The sequence below is a fragment of the Leptonychotes weddellii genome, chromosome 7, assembly GCF_054177405.1.
Source record: "Leptonychotes weddellii isolate Sample4059 chromosome 7, ASM5417740v2, whole genome shotgun sequence".
Classification (NCBI taxonomy): domain Eukaryota; kingdom Metazoa; phylum Chordata; class Mammalia; order Carnivora; family Phocidae; genus Leptonychotes; species Leptonychotes weddellii.
The window spans coordinates 130,061,658-130,082,812 of record NC_138375.1 but is presented as its reverse complement, the minus strand read 5'-3'; the positions used below and the strand labels follow the sequence as shown (position 1 = coordinate 130,082,812).

Genomic DNA, 21,155 nt, shown 5'->3' with positions numbered 1-21,155 from the left:
CGACTCGAACACAGTAACCACCTCATACTGGATCACTGAGGGACCCTTTACGTTGTTGACTCATTTCAGTAAAACAAGACCACACAGCAAGCCATGATTTTATAAAGACAAAGTTAAAGGCATAAAGTAAAACCAAAGTTATAAAAGACTCAAAAGTTAGTTCCCCAAACACACAAATCCTACCTTTAAGGTTTTGTAGGCACTGCTCATGGTGGTCACCCGGTGATTGGAATGATTACCGCCCAACTTACAGAGATGACAAACTGGCCTCCGACATAACTCACAGTACATGTTTATTCTCTCCGTTTCATGTTCTGGGCACATTAAAATCTATTGAGTGCAGAACAAAGGTGTAATTAAGGGTCCTCAGAGTTTGCAGGATACACAAAGACGTGCTTTACAAAATCACTAAATAAAGCCATTTAAATGAATAAAAGTGTAAAAGCATTTGGTGTATTAGAACTACTCTTTTTCAAATTGAGGGTTCAAATGATCGATTAAATATGCAGATGTTATTGCCACTAAAACTTGGTGTTAAGGTGGTGATAATTTCATTCCTATCAGACTTACTCTCTGAATCCAGCCAGAAAGGCCCTCTGGCCACACTGACTGGCAAATCTGAATGACACGACCAATATTTTTGTAAGGTACCATAACAAATAACTGATGCGACCCAGGGCCTCTCACCATCCTCTTAAGAAATGCGCTACTAAGGGGGCGCGTGGCTGGCTCAGTTGGTAGAGCATGCACCTCGATCTGGGGCTTGTGAGCTTGAGCTGCACATGGGGTATAGAGATTACTTAAAATCTTAAAAAAAAAAAAAAGGCAATCTGCTAAGGAGTCTTGAAACACTTTCTGATACAAGCTTCCAGATGTTTGCTTTTACATATTAATCATGTACACGTTGACCGAATTTAGAACTGTGTTTCTTTCTCTTTTTTTTTTTTGGACTGTGTTTTTCTGATTTAAGTTTCTACCTTCTTATTTACTCTATAAACTATCACCATAGGTATGTCTGAAATTGTACATGAAATAACTGGTTTCACATTTGCAAGAAAGAGGAGATGCCTTTAGTCTAGTGTGTCAATGAAATCAAAAAGTTGTCTGTGGCTCCAACAGTTCCGACTCTCAGCAATCACAACTGGTTTGATAATATCAAGACATAAAGAAAATGTCCAATATGAAAAGTCCTAATACCAATGTGCAGGACCAGGAGAAAAACAACTGGAAAAAAATTCAAAATTTCCAGCATGTCCAAGTTCCTACATTCTCAAACCACTACATTTATTTCTTTGTTATTATTTTAATTCCAGCATAGTTAACACACAATGTTACGTTAGTTTTCAAAGCGATTACATTTTAACAAAATATAAAACCTGGCTTTCTACAAGGAAGGATGCTAAGAACTCAAAGCTAGACGCAAATATTCCATAAGGGACAAGTTTGTAGAATTTTACTATATGGCATAACACTGTAATTTAAGGAAAACAGTATTTTCCTCAATATAACCTACCCCTACCTCTTCAGTTCTCTCTTACCAATCTTATTGTATTTGTAAGTAGAATAAGTCTGCAACTTACATGCAAAAAATTTTACTCGAGACTTCATGTGTTTTAAATTATAAAAACCCAAGTCTAATATAATTTATTTAATAATCATAGGTTCTTTCATAATGGAATAGTATTAATCAACTTAATTAATCTTCTAAAAGAGACATTAAAGCCCCAAGTTGAAGTCATAAATTTTTAAGAGTCTGTGACCTGGCGCATTTAAAATGAGATAAGGAACATAATAGGGGATTAAAAACTCTTTGATAAATCTATCGCCACACTGACCCAGTTTGAAGAGTCAAAGCTGGAAGCACAGATTGTTTTTGTTTTAATCTACCAGTCCTGCACTACTGAGAATGATGTCAGAGGGGAGCCCAGCTGGCTCAGTCAGTAAAGCACGTGACGCATGATCTCATGGTTAGTGAGTTCGAGCCCCATGATGAACATAAAGCTTACTTTAAAAAAAAAAATTTTTTTTAAAGAAATACTCAGCTCATAGTTTCAAGATAACTTTTGGGATTTTTTTTTTCCTATTTTTTTTTTTAAGTAGGCTCTACGCCCACCATGGAGCCCAACGTAGGGCTCAAACTCAAGACCCTGAGATCAAGACCTGAGCTGAGATAAATGGTCAGACACTTAACCAACTGAGTCACCCAGGTGTCCCCCCATTTTTCTACTACAAGTTAAAGTGAGAGCAAAGTTTTATGCTCAAGAATGTAAACAGATTTTCATACTCACACAAGTTACTAAACTGGAAGGAATAAGAACTTTAATCAAAAGAATCTACTGGGTTTTTTTTCTTTTTAAATCTATCTAAATCAGAAAGCAGTATAAATGAGGATATCCAAACATCATTCTGCTTTTCGGTCACAAAGCAGAGCAAACAATAGTGCATAAAGGTTTTCTGAGCATTATTAGAGAGATTACCCAGAGTATTTAAGAAATGCGAATTCCACTTCAGATATTATATAAACGTTATACCACAAGCTTCAGAACCTTAGGCTGTACTTACTGTTATTTATCCCTAGCACAAGGTTAGCTAACTAAAAACGTCAGAAAAACGTTTTCCAGTCAAATCTTTTAGACAACTACGGGTTTATCACATTAAAGCACAAAGCATTTGAACTTCACAACCGTTTCGATCTTAGAGAGTACCTCTGAGACAACTCAGCCTGTCCTCTGTTCGCAGAGGAATCCCAACAAACGTCGTGTGTGACACGATGTATGTGTTACACAGCGATCCAGAATACCGCCTTTAGGCCGTGTGGGGGTATATAGCCACATACGAAATAACTCCAGATACCAGGCCTTAATTTCTTGTACGGACTTTTTTTTTTATGTTCTCATTTTCTTTTAACGAACTAAACATAGGTTTCTACATTCATGAACACCATCCAGTTAATTAATTAATTAATTAAAAGTAAGCTCTATGCTCAACGTGGGGCTTGAACTCACAACCCCGAGATCGAGTCGCACGCTCAACCAAATGGGCCAGCGGGGGGTGTGGGGGGAAGGCCCTCTTATATAGGCTTTTCAAGTTCTTTCCATTCTTGCTGTCAAGCTCCGGACACGTAATAATTCCTTTTGCAATATGACTATTCTAACTCAATCAAAACTTGCCTTACCTTGGGCCTAAAGTTAGTGGTTGGACCCACGTACTCGTGCTGAGCTTTCACCGTACCCCAAGGGTGGTAAATTTTGAAGCACTCATTGCAGTAGCTCGCGCTACAGTCCATGCAACTCTTGGTGGACTCCTGGGGTGGCGGCTTACAGAGGTCACACATGATGGCCGTGGCCGCCCTTGCGGCCTGCCGATACCTCTCGACAATAGTTTCCAAAGTGAAATTGCGGAACAGACCACTGATTCCTCGTTCTCCCAGATCCACATCATGCTCACAGCCAGGGCAAGGAAAAGTGGTTGTCCTAGGGGTCAGGGAACCGCGCTTCCAGCCTGTGTAATTGGAAGTCCTTGTTTAGTTATGTCAGTAGGAAAACGAACAGAATGAAGAAGAAAGGAGTGATGTTTTGGAAAGAGACAGATCTACATAATATAGCTCCCCCTCCGCCCACCCCCCGAAATAATACTCAAAGTGGCTCCACTTGAATCAGTCTGTATGCTGAAAAGGCTTAATGCTTGTTTTTCCTTGGTATACGAAAGACAAGCCCAACTTATTAAATAGGTATAAAGAGGAAAGGAAAATCCACAGTAAACCCCATACAAAAGCCTTATCAAACCAGATATATGGACAAAACACAGAATACAATACTACACAGGGTCAGGATTTTTTTGAATTATATAATTAACATTTACTGTTATTTCTACATATCATATCCTCAGTAATTTGGTTTCCATTTAAATGAACACAGCCTTGGCTGATGGATAGGAAATGAGTTCATTGAATGACAGGAGTCCCTACCCAGTGCCCCATGGATAGGCTCCAGAAAGATGCAAATAGTTCTGTACACTATTTGAAACTGTATGCAAATTTTGCATCTATATACCGATGCTTATTTTCTGGTTCAACAATCCATAGCTTTGGTCAGATTCTCAAAGGAATATGTGATCACAAAACGGTTAAGAACCACTGCAAAAGAGAGTTTCCCACGGTAGTATTGTTTTATCTGGGTAGGCTAAATCATTAGTTAACTGAGTGCAATCTATCAAAGAGTGAAAAGCTCATAGACCTAGAATCTAGTGACTTTATGAGGGACCAACCATTTAGTATCTTCTTATGACCTGAAAAAAAGAATCATTAAAATTATTTAATTCAGTAAGCCACAAGTTAACCCAAAAAGTATTATAATTTTCTAATATATATATAATATACAGTGAATGACCATAAATAGCCCACTTTTGTTCAATAGTATCCTGATTTTAACAGATCAAGAGACCAAGGCGTGACTGTCCTTACCCACAGGTTCACGAGAATCTGGGGTTGTCCCTTTAGCCTAAGCGCATGCATATCATATTCCCTGCTCTCATTTAGAAATCTACCCCGGGAGGACACAGTCTTGGTTGGCCACAAAGTAACTACCTAATTATAAACACAAACTTCTTAACCTAAAGCCTTCCTTTATTCTGCCATGGATCCAGTACCAAAAACGAATGGCTAAACTTAGTATACCACATTTAGCAAAGGTCTTTCAACAGCTATGTTAATATTGCCTTGGCACGTTACCATCATCACTGAAAACACTGTCTTCAAATAGGTCTGGCCATGGTATCACTAAAGGTAAAATTTAGCAATCAGCCCACAATAGTATTCATTTGAAGTGATTCTCCAGCATGCCAAGTGGTACTGGGTACCCAAAACTACTTAATGCGAAAACATGCAGAGTATTTTTAAGATCTTCATTTACCTTTACATTTCTAAACCTATAAAAAAAAAAAAGCATGACCAAAAATGCTTGCCCCATAAAAATTAGAAAACTCTACAGAAAATATATTCTTATAATAATTCTTAAAACATGCAACACAAGTCCAAGATAGTTCACAACACAGCAGGCATATAACGAAATAAGCAGCAAAGCCACTTTTAAGGCACATGCTAATGAAAATTTCATTCAGTGAAAAGACAAGCCAAAGAATTCTGGAAGTGGTAAGAGTGCAGTGGTCAAGTTGAAACAAATGGAAAATCACATTTAACTGCATGCCTCCCCACATGACCCAGGAGATAGAAATCAAAATGGAGATTGTTAAAAAGAAAAAAAAATGGGTTATTACTGGTTTTACTCATTGAAAGTGGCGATCAGTTTAAGGAACAGGATCAAACCAAATTAAATCATGACAACAAAGTCATGTCATGCTTTAAACTATATACTGGTGACACCCAGATTATGGCCTTCATGTTCAGAAACTTCAAATGAGATGTTTTGTCCCTTTTCTGTAAACCTCTTTTATTTTTATAACAAAAATAAGGTGTAAAGCATCACACTAGCCTAATCAGACAAAATATTAAGTCAACATATCTCAGCTGTTTTCCTAAACAGATCTTTAAAAAAGTCTCCCATTTTTCCATGAATTCCAAAGCATTTATGTTTTATTTCATCTGCCTTGGACTTCCACCATTGTTTTCAAAAACAAACGACAGAATATATGCTCTGGGCAATAAGGAAACAGAGCAGATCTAAGGATATTCTGGGAAGTAAATCTAGTGGAAAAAAAAAAAAATCAAGAAAGTGGAACTAAAAATGAAATGTAATAGAGTCAACTTTTTACTCGCTATAGCTGTGCTGTCTACTAGAGTAAACATTAGCCAAACTTCACTACCTAAATTTAATTCAAAGATTCGGTTCCTTGGTTGCACTAGCCACATTTCAAATTCTCAAGAGCCACATTTGACCAGTGACTCCCACACTCTATAGTGCAGGGTCAAACAAACATTCCCGTGACCACAGAATGTTCCATTGGGTAAGACTCCTCGACAGCATGACATAATGAAAAGGAAAGTAATGATGACTCTGAAAGGTAAAGAAGCAATGCATGCCAAGCAATGCAATTGTATATGTCAAACTGCATTTACAGGGCCAATATATGCGGATTATCTGAATACTGTCACCTTGCGGAATCAATTCTTTTCCCCCATATCCCTTGACCTCAAAGACAGATTAAACAAATTTGTTTAACATGACACAATTTTAAAATGAGGACTCCAGAAAATCTTCAAATTGGTTTGTAGCAAATTTCCCCCCAGAATGAGCTTTCAGCCATTAAGTTTTGTCATTTAAATATCAAAGAGAAAATCAAGTATTTCAAAACCGAGTCAATTCAGAACAGGTTCAAAACCTCTGCTAGCTGCATCCTCTCCCATATTCTGACTACCAGCTACTTCCCCTCTGTTACCTCCCAGGCAGGGAGTGGGTATCTCCCTCTATGCTGGACATTCAGGTTGGGCTTCCAGGTGCTTGGCAATGGGCTGATGCCTCTTTCAGCACATTCTGACCATCTGATGCTTATGAGTTACAATTACCTTTTGAGTACTATGAGCATTTTCAACCTGCAAAAGCCTTTTTCTCAACTACTGTCTGAATAAAAAAAATGGGAACAAGCAATGAACTTTTTTAAAGCAAACTTCTCCTACCTTTCCTCCTATTTACTAAATCTCAACACTAAAAAATCTCAGGGACTCACTAAAGCCTGTAAGAGAAAGGATGACATGTGGCTTTTGGAACTGTGAAGATCTGTAAATTAAGGCACGCAGAGAGAAAGGTAAGGAAGACAGAAAAGGGATAACATTTCAGGTGTTTATTTTCTCCAATAAAATATAAGGTATCACCAGCATTCTACAAAAAAAAAGTAGCCAATGTTACTTTAAAGGTCAACTGGAGTTAAAAAAAAAATTCCTTTTAATAAGATAGGGTTGGCCCATCGTTCGCCCAGCCCATAGTCAAATACTTCGGAAAGCCTAAAAAAGCAGTGTGTGTACATTATTTACCCACAAATGGGTGAGACCTCAATGTTAAAACTCAAAACACTTTAGGCCATTAACAGAGGAAAGACACCGTATGCACAAAACAAGATTATATTCTTAAGTACAAAAAAATTGCCAGTGCTTTTCAGCAAATTTTTTTTTTCAGCAAATTTTTAAATGCAGAAGAAAGTACTGGCTCATTTAACCTCCCCAAGGTAGCAAGATGGCCATGAATATGAGCTTTGGTCCACGAAGTAAATGGAGAGGATTTTTAAGATTATTAAAAAAAAAGCTCACAACACGGGTATGTCATTTTCTTCAAAAACATCTTGTCACGCAGATGGGCAAAAAGGAAGCATGCGGGATTGGAGCTCCCTTTAAAAACCCCAGATGCCTCCCGTGGAAATTTAGTCCTGTTGACCTTTAAGTCATTCGGCCCAATTTGTCCCCTTTCGAGAAAATTTACAACACTTGACCACTGATGTTTCAGAACTTTATGATATACAAGGTCATTAAGTTGAACTCTCACACTACACTGCCTGAGGCCGCACAAGCAAGAAAGCATTTTCTACCTCTCCACCCCAAAGATCTCCGCTGCGCCGCTGTGAACAATGAACAGAAAGCTGGGTTTAGAATTTAATTTCAAAGAGCAAATTCACAACTTGTTGACAAAAGATAAAGCAGCAACTGTGTCCCGTATACAACACAATTTTTGAGTTAACAGTAAGAAAATGTGCTTTTTCCCCTGGCACACGTGGTATTAATGGAACCAGCCTCTAAAAGAGCGTTCATCAAGCTGACCTTGGAGTTCAGAATTACTCATTGTTGGGGCAGCCCTCAAAAGGCCCAAACCCGACCTGTAGGTTCGCATTTGTAAAGGATCATATTTCTGGTAACTGCTGAAAAGACACAGTAATAGCAAGCATTTTTGTTGGGTTTTTTTTTTTTTACTGATGTGTATCAACCCTGTACATAAACGTTGCTAAAATGGACTGTATCTTCCCGAGAAAAAGAAATACAAAATGTGGGGAAAGCTTGCACACATGTGACCTAAAATGTACAGTAATGTGGCTATTTTTACCTAATCGAATGTGTTACAGTATCGTACACACAAACCCCACCCGCCTTTCGAGGCACCCTTTTATTGTAAAAATCTGTCAAGTCTCCAAGGCAATGATATCCAAAAGGGGCCAAGTGAGCCAACAGCGTCGGCCACATCTGCCATTTTCAATTTTCCAGGAGCCAGATTGATGAAAAAGAAACAAGTGAAATTAATTTTAATAATACCTGTTATTTATTTAACCCAATATATCCAAAATACCATTCCCTCAAAAATGTAAGAGATAAAAACTACTAGAGGTGTTTCATATTTTTTTCATTCTGAGTGTTTGAAATTCGGAGTTATATTTTATGCTTCCAGCACATCTCAGCTCAGACTAGCACATTTCAAGTGCTCAATAGCCACACGGGGCTAGGGGCTACTGTTCTGAGCAGTCCTGGTCTAATTAATCCCTTTATTAAGCCAGTGGCGAAACTAATTTTTAGAATTCTACTCCTCCCACACCAATTGCTCAGAATAGGATTTCCTTCCCAAGTATGTCTAAATGAGGAAAAATAGAAAAAGAAACCTGCCAAGAAAAAAAAAGGGAGGGGGGGAAACGTTACTTCCCTATGAATTTCTCTTTGAATCTCTCCAAAGAAAAATTAGAGGCAAATGCCCCATAAATGGAGGGTGTCATTATATTTGTAATATAATTACCTCTACTAATTTAAAATTCCCATCATGAGGAGGAGGGCAATCCTAAAATCCACATTCATTTGATAAAAGCCTCCAGGAATGATTACTACACTTGGGGCCTTCCCACCCTCTGAGGGCTTTATTTGTATTCATCACTTTGCTCTGTATGCTCTTCTTAATGAATGACTGGGTTCTAACTATGAAGCTCTGTACAGTGCAGGCTATATGCTTCTTAAAAAGGAGGGACGGATCTATCTTGTTCACCTCTCTTCGAGCATTTAGCCATGTCTGACAACCAGCAGGTAAATGAAATATTTGTTGACTGAATGAATGCAAATGAATGCAAGGTATTGAACTTCAGTGTTGGAGAAGATACAGCAGTTGACATACAACTGACTCGACCTACCACCCAAGGCAGAAATCCCCTCTACAATGTCTGCAAATGGTGGTCCCTCATCCATTGCTTAAAACAAAGACTTCAAATACTGATGGCCCAAATGCTGGATGGGTCATAGTCCAAGATGTGTTTTGGCTACCCTATCCTATGCTGAGCTGGCATGGAGTTTTTAAATGATCTGAATTAACTGACAATGTTCAAAAGACAGATGACACTCAAAACCACTATCAGGTTTTTGTTGGGGGGGGGGGGACAGTAAATCTGACAATCTGGCACCCCCAAACCCATATGATAATGCACACGTGCCAAGTGCCCAGGGGCTGTGGCCTCCTTAGACAAGGCATCCAGTCTAGTCTACAGAACCATGCACCGCTGTCTCCTAACAGGCGAGGCCTGGAGTCAGCTGGCCGCTGATACCTAGGCTGCTGGTTTTCTTACGGCAGCTGAGTTGATGGGAAAATGAACTCTTTACTGTCTCTGTATCAAAGAAGTAAAAGCAAAGAGGTTCCTGTATTTACTATGCCTGGGACCTGCTTCTCTAATGTATCTGGTCCCTGCAGCACCTTAATCTGACCCCGCATTTGAACACTTCCACGGACAGGGAGATGACAGTCTCATCTTTGGAAAGCCTGTCCTATTGGTTTTCTTTCCCGCTGAGCCTGAAATCTGCATTCCTAGTTCACTCACTGATCTGGAATCTCTGCTGTGAAGATACCCAGTTTACTTTCTCTTTCACAAGACAGCCATCATGTTCTGCAGTCTCTCCCTCTCCAAGTTAAATACTCTTATATTTCCCCTAACTGCCCTTTCGAAGTTTTCTAACTCCCCGCCCTCTCAGGACATGATCCAACTTGACAGGGGTCTTCCTAAAGGACAGGGAGGAACTTCTCAGTAATTCTTTTTCTGATCTAGAAGGTGTAAAGTATGGTGGAATGGATCTCTTGTTCTGGGGGGAAAAAAAAAGGCCACTATTATTGAATAAAAGCCATCATGGCATGCTTTGTAGAAATCTTTTAGCAGAGGTTTGTCATTCAACAACCACTCCACAAATATTTATTAAACATCCACCAAGTACCATCTAGGTGAGCTCCTAAATTATATATTTTTAATTATATATAATTTATATTTTTTAAGAATATTCATCTGTATTTCACTCAAACTCCATATGAATCACATGCCAACCAAATGTTAAGATTAGAAGCCCACATTAAGATACAGGATTTCATATAATATGTATAGAAGCACAAACTAATTATAGAAATATTAGTACATAACTAAAATTCCTTTGAATGGTCTATGCTAAATATTAATATACAAAAAGTGAATTTCCTTGGTCAGTCAATCAGGAGGTCTGTCCCTAACTAGCTAATGAGGATCTACCAACAGAATCTCTGTTTTCTCTGGTAGGTAATTTCAAGCTATTGAGATCTGTCCCCCCACCCATCTCCCTCCCCCCCATCCCCCGTGCCAGCTAGTTCCTAGCAGGGAGGGAAACATACAAGTGATGACTTCAGAATAAGCATGACCCTCTCTGACCTCATACTCCCTGCATACCCAATCACTTAATGTCCCTTTTTTAATATATTCTTATAATTTTTTATATGTGCAAAATAGCTTCCAAGTAATTCGTGATTACCATTTAAAGAAAAATACGTGTTTTTAAAATAGCATAATACTGCTCTTAGATCAAATCCACTCTTACCCACTGTCTGATGGAGCACAAAGATGAGATTCCATATCACAGTGCGGACCAAAAAAGACAGCATTCACTAAATGCAAATGAGGGGAAGGAGATTCTCTTCTGCTGTTTTTTTAATAAGATTAAAAAATTATTCCTATGCTCCAAGGGGGAGAAATAAACAGAGTGGCCTAAAGGACCAAATTGGGCAGAACTGAAGGCCTGGAAGTCTGGTGCTTCCAGCCACTCACGTCCTCTCCTCCAAACGAAGCGTGTGCCTAACGTGGTATTGAGATATTTCTACCCAAACCTCTGCCTCCCCTTGGTCCTCACTGCTGATGTTGGGCCTGAAATCCCCAGTGGCCCTGTTCCCTGGGATTTCAAATTAATTTTGCTCTACCTTACTCCTGCAGTGGATGTCCAGAAGAAACTATGTGACACCATCCCCATGGGAACCAATGGCCGTATAATAATGTGCCCTGTAACATCTGGATCTACTTCTATCATTACTACAGAATTCTACCCCTCGTTGGCTGATATTCAAAAATCCTGATTTCAAAAAATGGATTTAAAATGGCTGAAGAAGATAAAATCCCCAGGAAGAACAAAATGACAGCAAATAATTCATCTAAAAAACCTTCTAGGAAGAGTCATTATGGAGTCTTGTCCTTAATTTGGCATATTTATTTACATACTACCATAGACAGAGGATTCCCTAGTAAGTACTTCCGTGGTCCATTATTTCATCCCTCATATAAAGGACCCCACAGGGTCAGAACACCCCCTAAGATACAGACGGTTATTAAGGGGTCTAACACAAAGCTGTGTTCAATATCCAACTTTAAGTGCGTAACAGTTCATTCTGACATTTGAAAAGAGGGAAGGGTTCCTTTACAACGTTTTAATTTATTCACCCAGAAAGACCAACCCACAAAAGGGCACAAATAATTTCCCCTCCACAGATTATCGCTGAAACTCCCAGGCCCCAAGCTTCCACCACATACCTGGTCTGCTAATTCTGTCAATTTTGTCCATGCTAGGGGACGGGAGCCGAAGTCGAGGACTGCTCTGATTGGAGTTGTCCGATCCCACGTCATTGAATGAGTCATCATGGGTCAGTAAGAGCTCTTTTACACACTTATGACAGATACTGTGTTGACAAGGGAGAATCAGCGGGTGGGTGAACAGCTCCTTGCATGCTGGGCAAATGAGCTCTCTTTCGATATTCTTAATGGTAACCTTGAGGAAAAGAAATCAGAATCAAAAGCTCTTAATGGGTAAATATATTTTTTAAATTTTATTTTATGTTATGTTAATTACCATACATTACATCATTAGTTTTTGATGTAGTGTTCCATGATTCATTGTTTGCATATAACACCCGATGCCCCATTCAATACGTGCCCTCTTTAATACCCATCGCTGGGCTAACCCATCCCCCCACCACCTCCCCTCTAGAACCCTCAGTTTGTTTCTCGGAGTCCACAGTCTCGCATGGTTAGTGGGTAAATATATTAACATCCTTATACCTCATGGATGAGTACGTGTGTTTACCATGCCAAAAGGAATTAAGAAACAGTGTATAATCTGAAATTCCTTTCTGGCAATGAAATTCCCATACCATCGCCCCCCACCCCAACACCCACAGCCTAGAACTGAAGGGACACAGACATGGAAAACACTGAAGTCGGAGAAAAATCAGCACAAGATATGAGGGGACCGTAATATTCCATCAATTATGAAATTATTCAAATCATCATGAATTCACTGATTTAGGACATCTGAGAAATCCTAAAAGTAGATGACTTCAATAAAAGACAGCACACTAAGAATAAGACCATGTTCCTCCTGAGCACACTAACCTTACAGCCAGAAAAGAGCTGGCAAAAACTGGGTTAGCCGCATGTTCGTGGAAGCCTCCTTGAAATCTATTTACAAGCTGAATCATCAGAAATTTCCTACATTAAATGTGACCATTTTCATATGCTGCAACTGTAATGTAGCTAAAATGCTTGAGGTTCTCTTGCTGCCTAGCAAAGTGGTTATCTTAAAAGCACTTGATGAATATTGAAAGGGTGGAGAGGACTAGAAAGCACCATTGTAAGCGCTCTCAGTACTACAGGCTTGCATTATTTTCCATGAGAAACATTCAGTCTCTTATCACAACCAAAAAGGTTTTGATGACCTCATACTCATTTTCCCATCCTTTCCATATGTAGTTTTCCCCCCAAACCGCAGGTGCTATGAATCTATATTCAGCCTTCTTGTAGCTTTACAGTCCTCCTAACCTTGTACAATCATTTCAATTACTGGAGCTCCATAGAAAATTAAAACTGAATTAATTCACTTATTTTAATTAAATAAAAATGTATGCTCTTCTATTCCCCCTACAGTGACACTAAGTGCTTTAATAACCCCTGACAATAGCACTACATCCAACTGGCTTTATCACTGTCCATGGTCTTTGATGTGTTTCTTGCTGCATCATTCAATAAATATTTCATAGAAGCCCACGTCCTCTCAGGATTTTACTAAATTTGGAAGATCACCACACTTCACAATTCACAGCAAAGAAAACAGAATATTCACATCCCATCTCATTTCACAAAGAATTTGACACCTATTTCAAAGGAAAATACTGTTCCGAATGTCCAAAATAGATTCAAAGAAAAATACTGTTCTGAAGGTCCAAGACAGATTCCCATTTCATGGAAGGTTTACTTCCCAGCGGAAGATCTCAAATTATTTCCATCTTTCTGGTACATAAAAAGCAGGACATGAGCTTTTTAAGCACGACAGATATAAAGTAATTCTTACCCAAAAGAAAAATGAGTTTTCCTTTTAAAGCCACTGAGGGAAACAACCTGATTAAGAGAAAGGTGAAGTGGCGGCTCCCACAATTAAGCTGTCTCAAAATCAATGGGGTTCGACGGGAAACTAACAAGTCGGAAAGAACTGCAGATCAGACCCTTGCAAACAAAAACACTTGTACCCCGACAGCTGCCAGGGCCAGCCCGCCTCCCGCGCACGAGCTGGCGAAGCCGGGGAGGAGCCTCGCCCGGGCTGGGCCGCGCCCGCGGGGGTCCGAGCGGGGCCCGAGCGCGGCCCGAGCGCCGGCCCACGACGCTCCGGGACAAAGGGACGGGCGGACACGCGCGGGGCACGCGCGCCCCGAGCCGCGACGGGCACCCGACTCCCCGAGGCGAATGAATTCTGCAGCCCGGACCCCATGAAAGAGCCCCGCCCGGACTCCTCAAGGTGCTCAGGTGGGCGATCGCCGCACTCGATCGGCGCCCTCTCGCGGGCTCAGGTGACCCGGGGTCCAACCCTCCGCGGGGCAGAAAGGGGGCGCCCCGGACTGCGGAACCCGGGGCGCGGAAGGCGAAGAGGAAGCGGGGCCACCACACGTCAGCCCTCGCTCCTCGAGAGGAGAGGCTCCCTCCGGCTCAGGGAGGAGGGGAGAGAGCCGGGGGGAGCCCCGGGGAGCCGCCATGGAAGCGTGAGGCGGCGGCCCCTGTCGCCCACTCACCAGCGAGTCGGAACCATCCCCTTCCATGGTAGCCTTCTGCCAGGTGTCATCAACGGCAGGGTCCAAACAGGCAGACGGGCGGCCCGGGCAGGGTCTGGTGGGCGGGTCCCTGCGGCGGCCGTGGGAGCCTGGGTTCGGAGCCGGAGGGCGAGCTGGTCAGCCGGACCCGGCCAGCGGACCGACGCGGCGAGGAGCGGGGCGGGCGAAAGCACAGGCGCAGAGGGCCGAGCTGCGCTCCCTGCGACGGCCCCGGAATCCCGCCCCGCGGCCAGCTGCGGCGGCGGCTCCTGCGGACTGCGGCGGGGCGGGCGGCCGCGCGGAGACCTGGGCGCAGACGCCGCGGAGGGGCGGGGCCGGGGCGGGGCGGCGCCGTCGCCCGGGCAACAGCGCCCACCGCACAAAGGGGGCGGGGCGGCGGCCGGCGGCCGGGCGGGGCTGCAGCGCGCGCTGGGGTCTGGGCTCTCGCCGCCGGCGGCGCCGCCGCCTGGGTCCCGGCCGCTCGCCCCCTCCCGGGCGGCCGCCGCCGTCGCCGCCCGCCGCGGTAGGAAGCCTCGTTGGGGCGGAAGCGAGGGGCAGGGGAGGCGGAGGGCGGGGCCGGGGCGGGGCCGGGGTGGAGCGGTGGGCGGGGCTGCGGCTGACTGCAGCCCTGGCTGCCGGCCCGGCGCGGCCCCTCTGCCCTTCAGTTTGCTTTCCCTGCGCTTTGGTGAAGCGCGGGGCGAGGCATCATCACCTCCAGGCCCCGTTTCCTGACTCTAGACGGCCGGCGGGGGCGGGCCCGGGCCGCCTTACCGGAGCCGTCGCACCGAGCGCTGCAGAGCCGCGCGCGCAGGGGAGGCGCTGACCGCTGCGAGACGCCGCCCGCCCCACCCCTTCCCGGGCCGGGAGGTTCCCCTAGTGGGTCCCGGTCTCCGCCCGGCTCTTCCTCCTTCTCTTCCAGCCCAGTTCGTCGGGTGAACTTCACATCGCCGACTGGTCGCCAACCACTCGTATTCGACTTCTGCTTCGACACCCCAGGGCGCGGCGCTGTCACGCACGACACGTTCTCGCCAAGTGGCGCGGGCTTGGGGTCCCGAGCCGGCGACGCGGGAGCGCCGCCCCCTCCCCAGCCCGGACAGCCGCCCTGCGGTGCCCCCTTGGGGACGGAGGGCGCGGGGCAAACGGGCGCCGCGGCTCCTGGGCTGCTCCGGCGACACCCGCGCAGCCACGCGGCGCTTGGCCGGCTCAGGGGCCGGCTGCGCCAGATTCCCTGCCACGGCTCCCAAGCGCCTTTCTCGTGTCTCGCTTCACCGCGAACCGAAAACAAATAACCTGGGATGGTTGGAATTTCTATTAGGGGATCAGGCCACTGCCTTCCCGGCTGGCTGACTCCATCCTTCCGTAGAGACAGAGAAAACGGGAGCTCTAAACAGCTGCGTGAAGGGATCTCAGCTGCAGCAGAGGAATCCCGTTCAGGTTGTGAAATGCTGCCCACTTTTATTTTCCATCTGGGGGGACGTCTGTCGCTGTGAAAAGTTCCCACCGTCTTCCTGCAGCACGGTCAGCAGTGGTGGCCTCTTCCCCAAGCCGGCGGTTAAATAATGGTGTAACAGTGTGGACTTCAGAGCGGCAAGGGAGTAGCAATTGTCTTTAATGGCATGCCCTCAGTTTACAGATGAGGTGGAGAGAGGGTGAGCGCCTTGCGGAGCAGTGACTGGACTATTCTGATCCGGATTAATGCCGGTTCTGCGGCCCCACGTGCTGGAGCTGAGGCTGCTTCCTTCCACAGGTTGTGAAACATCCTAATCTGGAGGGAAATGAGGAAGATAACAAATGCCTGCATAATTTGGTTACCTGTATCGCATAGGGCACCATGTTCCCATAGAGTTTTTTTAAAAGACTCAAACCATGAGGGGCGCCCGGGTGGCTCAGTCATTAAGCCTCTGCCTTCGGCTCAGGTCATGATCCCAGGGTCCTGGGATCAAGCCCCACATCGGGCTCCCTGCTCAGCGGGAAGCCTGCTTCTCCCTCTCCCACTCCCCCTGCTCGTGTTCCCTCTCTCGCTGTCTCTCTCTCTGCCAAATAAATAAAATCTTAAAAAAAAAAAAAAAGACTCAGCCATGAAATAAGCATTATATATCAATGTTTGTTTTTAATACTGGCCTGTGAGTTAAATTATTCCCCTCTGGCTGTAATCTCACATCAGCCCACCTGAATAGTGCTTTGGTCCAAAACTAGTTAACTGAGTAAGAGAAATTAGAAGGTTTCATTAACATGAGCTAAAGATTAAACTTGTACAGACAATATTTGGCTGAAAATAAATTTGAAAGCCCTCCTTCCATTATGCAAATCAGACTTCAATGAGATAGCATTTTCCACCTGATTCTCAAGGTTCAAAAATTATCTTAACTCACTTGGCCAGAATGTGGGGAACTAGGCACATTCAAGCTTTTTTGTGACACTGTAGATTGGTACAGCTTATTGGAAGGGAATTTTTGCAAATCCTATCAATAATTTTAAATGCGTATACCTTTGACTAAGCAATTCCACTTAAAAGAATTTTCCTACTGAAAGACTTGCATGTGTGCACAAAAACGTGTACAAAGATCTTGTTGGGACCTTATTTATAGAAACTATCATCCATGATGTACAACAATAGCATGGAATACTGTGCAGCAGTTAAAATGAATGTACTAAAAAAAATAAAGTGAATGTACTGATGAGCAGGATTTCTAAAACATCGTGTTAAAGAAGTAAAAAGGCATTGGATTCTTTATGTTGCCACTTTGGCCAAAAAAAAAAAAAATGAGACAAGCATAAAAGCTTATATAGGCAAATAAGTCTCTGACATAAAAGCACAAAAAATAGCAACCAAGATTGTAGAGAACGGGATGGAATCAGGTGTGGAAGACACTTTTCACTCACATTGTATTGCATTGTTTGCACTTGATATGTGCATGTTTTACTTCTGGAAACTTTTTAATGCAATTTACATAATTAATCCATAAACATTTTAATCCATATTCATTTAAACTATTAACCCATAAAGTTTTAAAAACAAAAGGCTGTATTGGTAGGAAGATTAAAAAAAAAACTAATCTTCCTCTCTGCTTCCCCTGTACCTCTGATCAGCCTTCAAATCCTCTTGTTCCTTCTCAGATCCTATCCTTTCTCATTCTTACAGCTAATTCCCCTGCCCACCGTGAACCTCCTCGGCTCCCCGTACCTAGATTACAATAACAGCCTATCAATTAGGTATTTACAGATGACATTCCATATGGGTATCGCTGTCCCTACAGCTCCATTTGTGACAGGCAGAGTAAGCTAAGGTCCTAGACTACCAGGAGCTTAGTGTGGGACTATAACAGGGAGGGCTGTATGTGCATGTGAATTAATGTATTTGAATGTTGGCGTGTTGGGGGGCAAGGGACAGGAGGGGTGGTGAACTTGCAATAATACAAAATGAGTCTAGTACAGTACGGAGGGCCTGGAATGCCACGCTTTTCTGTAGACTTCAGGAAGCTTCTGAAGGCTTTTAAGTGGGAATGACATGAGCGATCTGTATTGTTTGTTTTTTTCAATCATTATTCTCCCAATTTACATTGCACGTGCTATCCCTTGGTACCTACCCCTTTCTAGTTTGGAGTATCCTAGCACCTCTGCTTCCAAGACTTTCTTTTAAAATACGGGTCAAGGGGCACCCGGGTGGCTCAGTCCTGAAGCATCTGCCTTCGGCTCAGGTCATGGTCCCAGGATCCTGGGATGGAGCCCCGCATCGGGCTCCCTGCTCCGCGGGAAGCCTGCTTCTCCCTCTCTCACTCCCCCTGCTTGTGTTCCCTCTCTCGCTCTGTCTCTCTCTGTCAAAGAAATAAAATCTTAAAAAAAAAAAAAATAGGGGTCAAGGTCCAACCCAAGGAAGCCTCACTCCACACCTATCACCGCCCCCAGCAAGTCCACAGACCTTCAGCACTCTTGCCTACATTATCTCATGCAGTGTTGCTTAATTGCTCTTCCATCACAGAGGCGTGAGCTGTCTTCGTCTATTTCATCAAGTCCAAAAGGTCAGGGAGGAATGTTGTCAATTTCCCCCTACTTCAACTGCCAACAACCACCACACCCCTAACACACACATACACACACTCTCTCTCTCTCTCTCTCTCTCTCTCTCTCTCTCTCTCTCTCTCTACCATTCAGGTTTGGTAAAGGAGCAGCTCAGTAAGTGTTCATTACCGGACATTTAAAATGTAAACCTGTTACCCTTTAGGCTATCCACTACTCACTAAACTGACCTGGTCTCTTTCCATACTGACTCCTAATACCCAGCAAGAGATTAAGTTCCTGGCAGAGTCAGCTCCTCACAACCATGGCGCATATTTCAGTCTGTGCTGGGCAACACTATGGCTCTTAATCTGTTTGGTCTGAGATCAAACAGCCAGGGTACCATTCTTTTAGTATGTCCTCAACAAGAAGTCACAACACCGGGATGTGGCCGCATACTCCTACACGTTGCCCCCTGCTGGGGACTCCTAGTCATTGGACAACCCGGGGACAAAATGAAGAGAGCCCTTGGACTTCGGGGGAACAAGGTAGCTGGCAAGGAAATAAATCACAGGGTTTCCCAGTAGATTGGCACATGCGCTGTCTACACTGCTGGGCATAAGGAGGTTACAGGTGAAGGACAATGAATGGCAGTTATCAGTTATTGACCCAAGCCTCTGAGAGGCCAAGCTTACCTGTCATAAAGTGTTTCTATGGGAACAACCTCCAGGGAGAGGAGTCCAGCGAGGCCGGAAGTTCAGATGTCCATTGCCTGGCCAAATCCTACTCATCTTTCAGGCTGCAGATCTAGAGCCTCCTCCCTCCTTGGTCTCGTTTTCATTGATCAGCTCCCCTGACTCTGAACTCCTTGGGCACTTAAGAGTCTTTCCACTCAGTTGAACACGATTACATACTCTCATTTCGTACATGAATGTTTGATGTCTTGTAAGCCTTATCTTCCCAGCCACTGAAGCTTCTGTTTGTTTGTTTAAGAGAAAATCCAATAGACATTTACTTACTAAACAGTAGCACCAGACCAGCAATTTGAAATCTGATGAGACGAACACAGTACTGCTCTGGGTAGACATTTTTCCATTAATGGCAATGTGTCCAGGCTGCATCACTGGTGGGCAAAGGGGTCCCTTGTCCAACTTGAGGGGAACCACACTGGCAATATTTAGAAGTTATAAGCAGGTCCCCTTGGACTACATGTTATTCCTACACTTGGGACGGCTAGGTTTAGCAAAAACACAGCACACCCACATAAGTTTGAATTCCAGACACATAATTAATTTTTTTAGTACAAGTATGCCCCACACCTGCACCCCAATGTTCATAGCAGCAATGTCCACAATAGCCAAACTGTGGAAAGAGCCCAGATGTCCATTGACAGATGAATGAATAAAGAAGATGTGGTGTGTATATATACAATGGAATATTACGCAGCCATCAAAAAAATGAAATCTTGCCATTTGCAATGATGTGGATGGAGCTAGAGGGTATTATGCTGAGCGAAATAAGCCAATCAGAGAAAGACAATAATCATATGGTTTCACTGATATGTGGAATTTAAGAAACAAAATAGGAGCATGGGGAAGGGAGGGAAAAATTTAAAAAGACAAAATCAGAGAGGGAGACAATTAACCATAGGAAACAAACTGAGGGTTGCTGGAGGGGAGGTGGGTGAGGGGATGGGGTAACTGGGGATGGGCATTAAGAAGGGCACTTGATGGAATGAGCACTGGGTGTTATATGCAACTGATGAATCACTGAACTCTCCCTCTGAAACTAATAATACACTCTATGTTAACTAATTGAATTTAAATAAAATTAAATTTAAAAAGTATGCCCCATATATTGCAAGGGACCTACTTATAGTAAAACAATTATGTGTTGTTTATCTGAAATTCAAATGTAATTCTACATCCTGTATTTTGTCTGGCAACTCCCTATGTCCTCTTGTTAATAATCACAGTTTGGATAGAGGTGTCTCAACACCCAACACTTGTCACAGCAGCTAGATGTAATACCTTCCATGTATTGAGGACCTACTATGTGCCCCTAACAGTATGAGGAACTTTGCATAAAATATTCATTTAATCCTAGCAATAGCCCTGTGAGCAGGTATGAGTCCCTTCAAGGGGGCCATGTGGCAACCACAAGGGCTCTTCACCTCCACCCAGAGATTAAGTAATACCCTCAAGGTCACATGCCTAGATGCCAAAGAGCCTTAAGATTCAAACTTGGGTCTCCCTCCAGCCTCCCGATTGCCCTGCCCACCCACAGGTAACAATACAACATGTCATTTAGTTGCATAAAAAATATGACTTAAGCATTATTTGTCCAAGTAGTTTAAGATACTCCTTTTTCAAATTATCTTTTGTACAATATGGTAAAAAAAAATCAGAGGAAAATTATATTTATGGAACTAGCTAGCTTCAAATGATATTGCTAAAGCCTACATCTTCTGTGTGCCTTTCCTACCCCCCACCACGCACGCGTTTCACCCAATCCCAAGATATAAAAAATATATATATTTTAAAGAATACTTTGCAGTGGACCCAACCTTAGTATTATCACCCAGTTTAGATTTCAGTTGTGTGAGCAACTACCCATTGAGCCCTCTGAAACAGATCATTTGGTGGTATTTTTGTTTTGGTCCCAGGAGATGTTTAAGACTTCCCATTAGTCTAGATTCGAGGATCTTCTCAATCTAATTCTTTCAGAGTACAAGTATCTTCTTGCTTTACGGTAAATTTTGTGTTTGTGAAAGGTCTTGAACTTTTTAGGCCTCAGAGATGTTCGAAGTTAAAAGTAATAATCCACCAGATTTTAGAA

At 43.3% G+C, this 21,155-nt stretch overlaps 1 protein-coding gene across 2 annotated transcripts in view; it reads right to left on the bottom strand.

The window, feature by feature from the left end:
- Window positions 1-14,609, bottom strand: part of LOC102735776 (E3 ubiquitin-protein ligase TRIM36) — a 34,661-nt gene extending 20,052 nt beyond the window's left edge. The window contains exons 1-5 of one of the 2 annotated variants that reach the window (XM_081827242.1): window positions 14,304-14,609; window positions 11,779-12,013; window positions 7,534-7,563; window positions 3,176-3,501; window positions 184-330 (exon numbers count right to left, since the gene is read on the bottom strand). In XM_081827242.1, the coding sequence (XP_081683368.1) occupies window positions 184-330; window positions 3,176-3,501; window positions 7,534-7,563; window positions 11,779-12,013; window positions 14,304-14,330 (765 nt within the window). In that variant the 5' untranslated portion in view covers window positions 14,331-14,609. The remainder of the gene's footprint in view (window positions 1-183; window positions 331-3,175; window positions 3,502-7,533; window positions 7,564-11,778; window positions 12,014-14,303) is intronic. The other variant, XM_081827243.1, reaches the window with a different exon arrangement.
- Window positions 14,610-21,155: the final 6,546 nt, after the last annotated feature.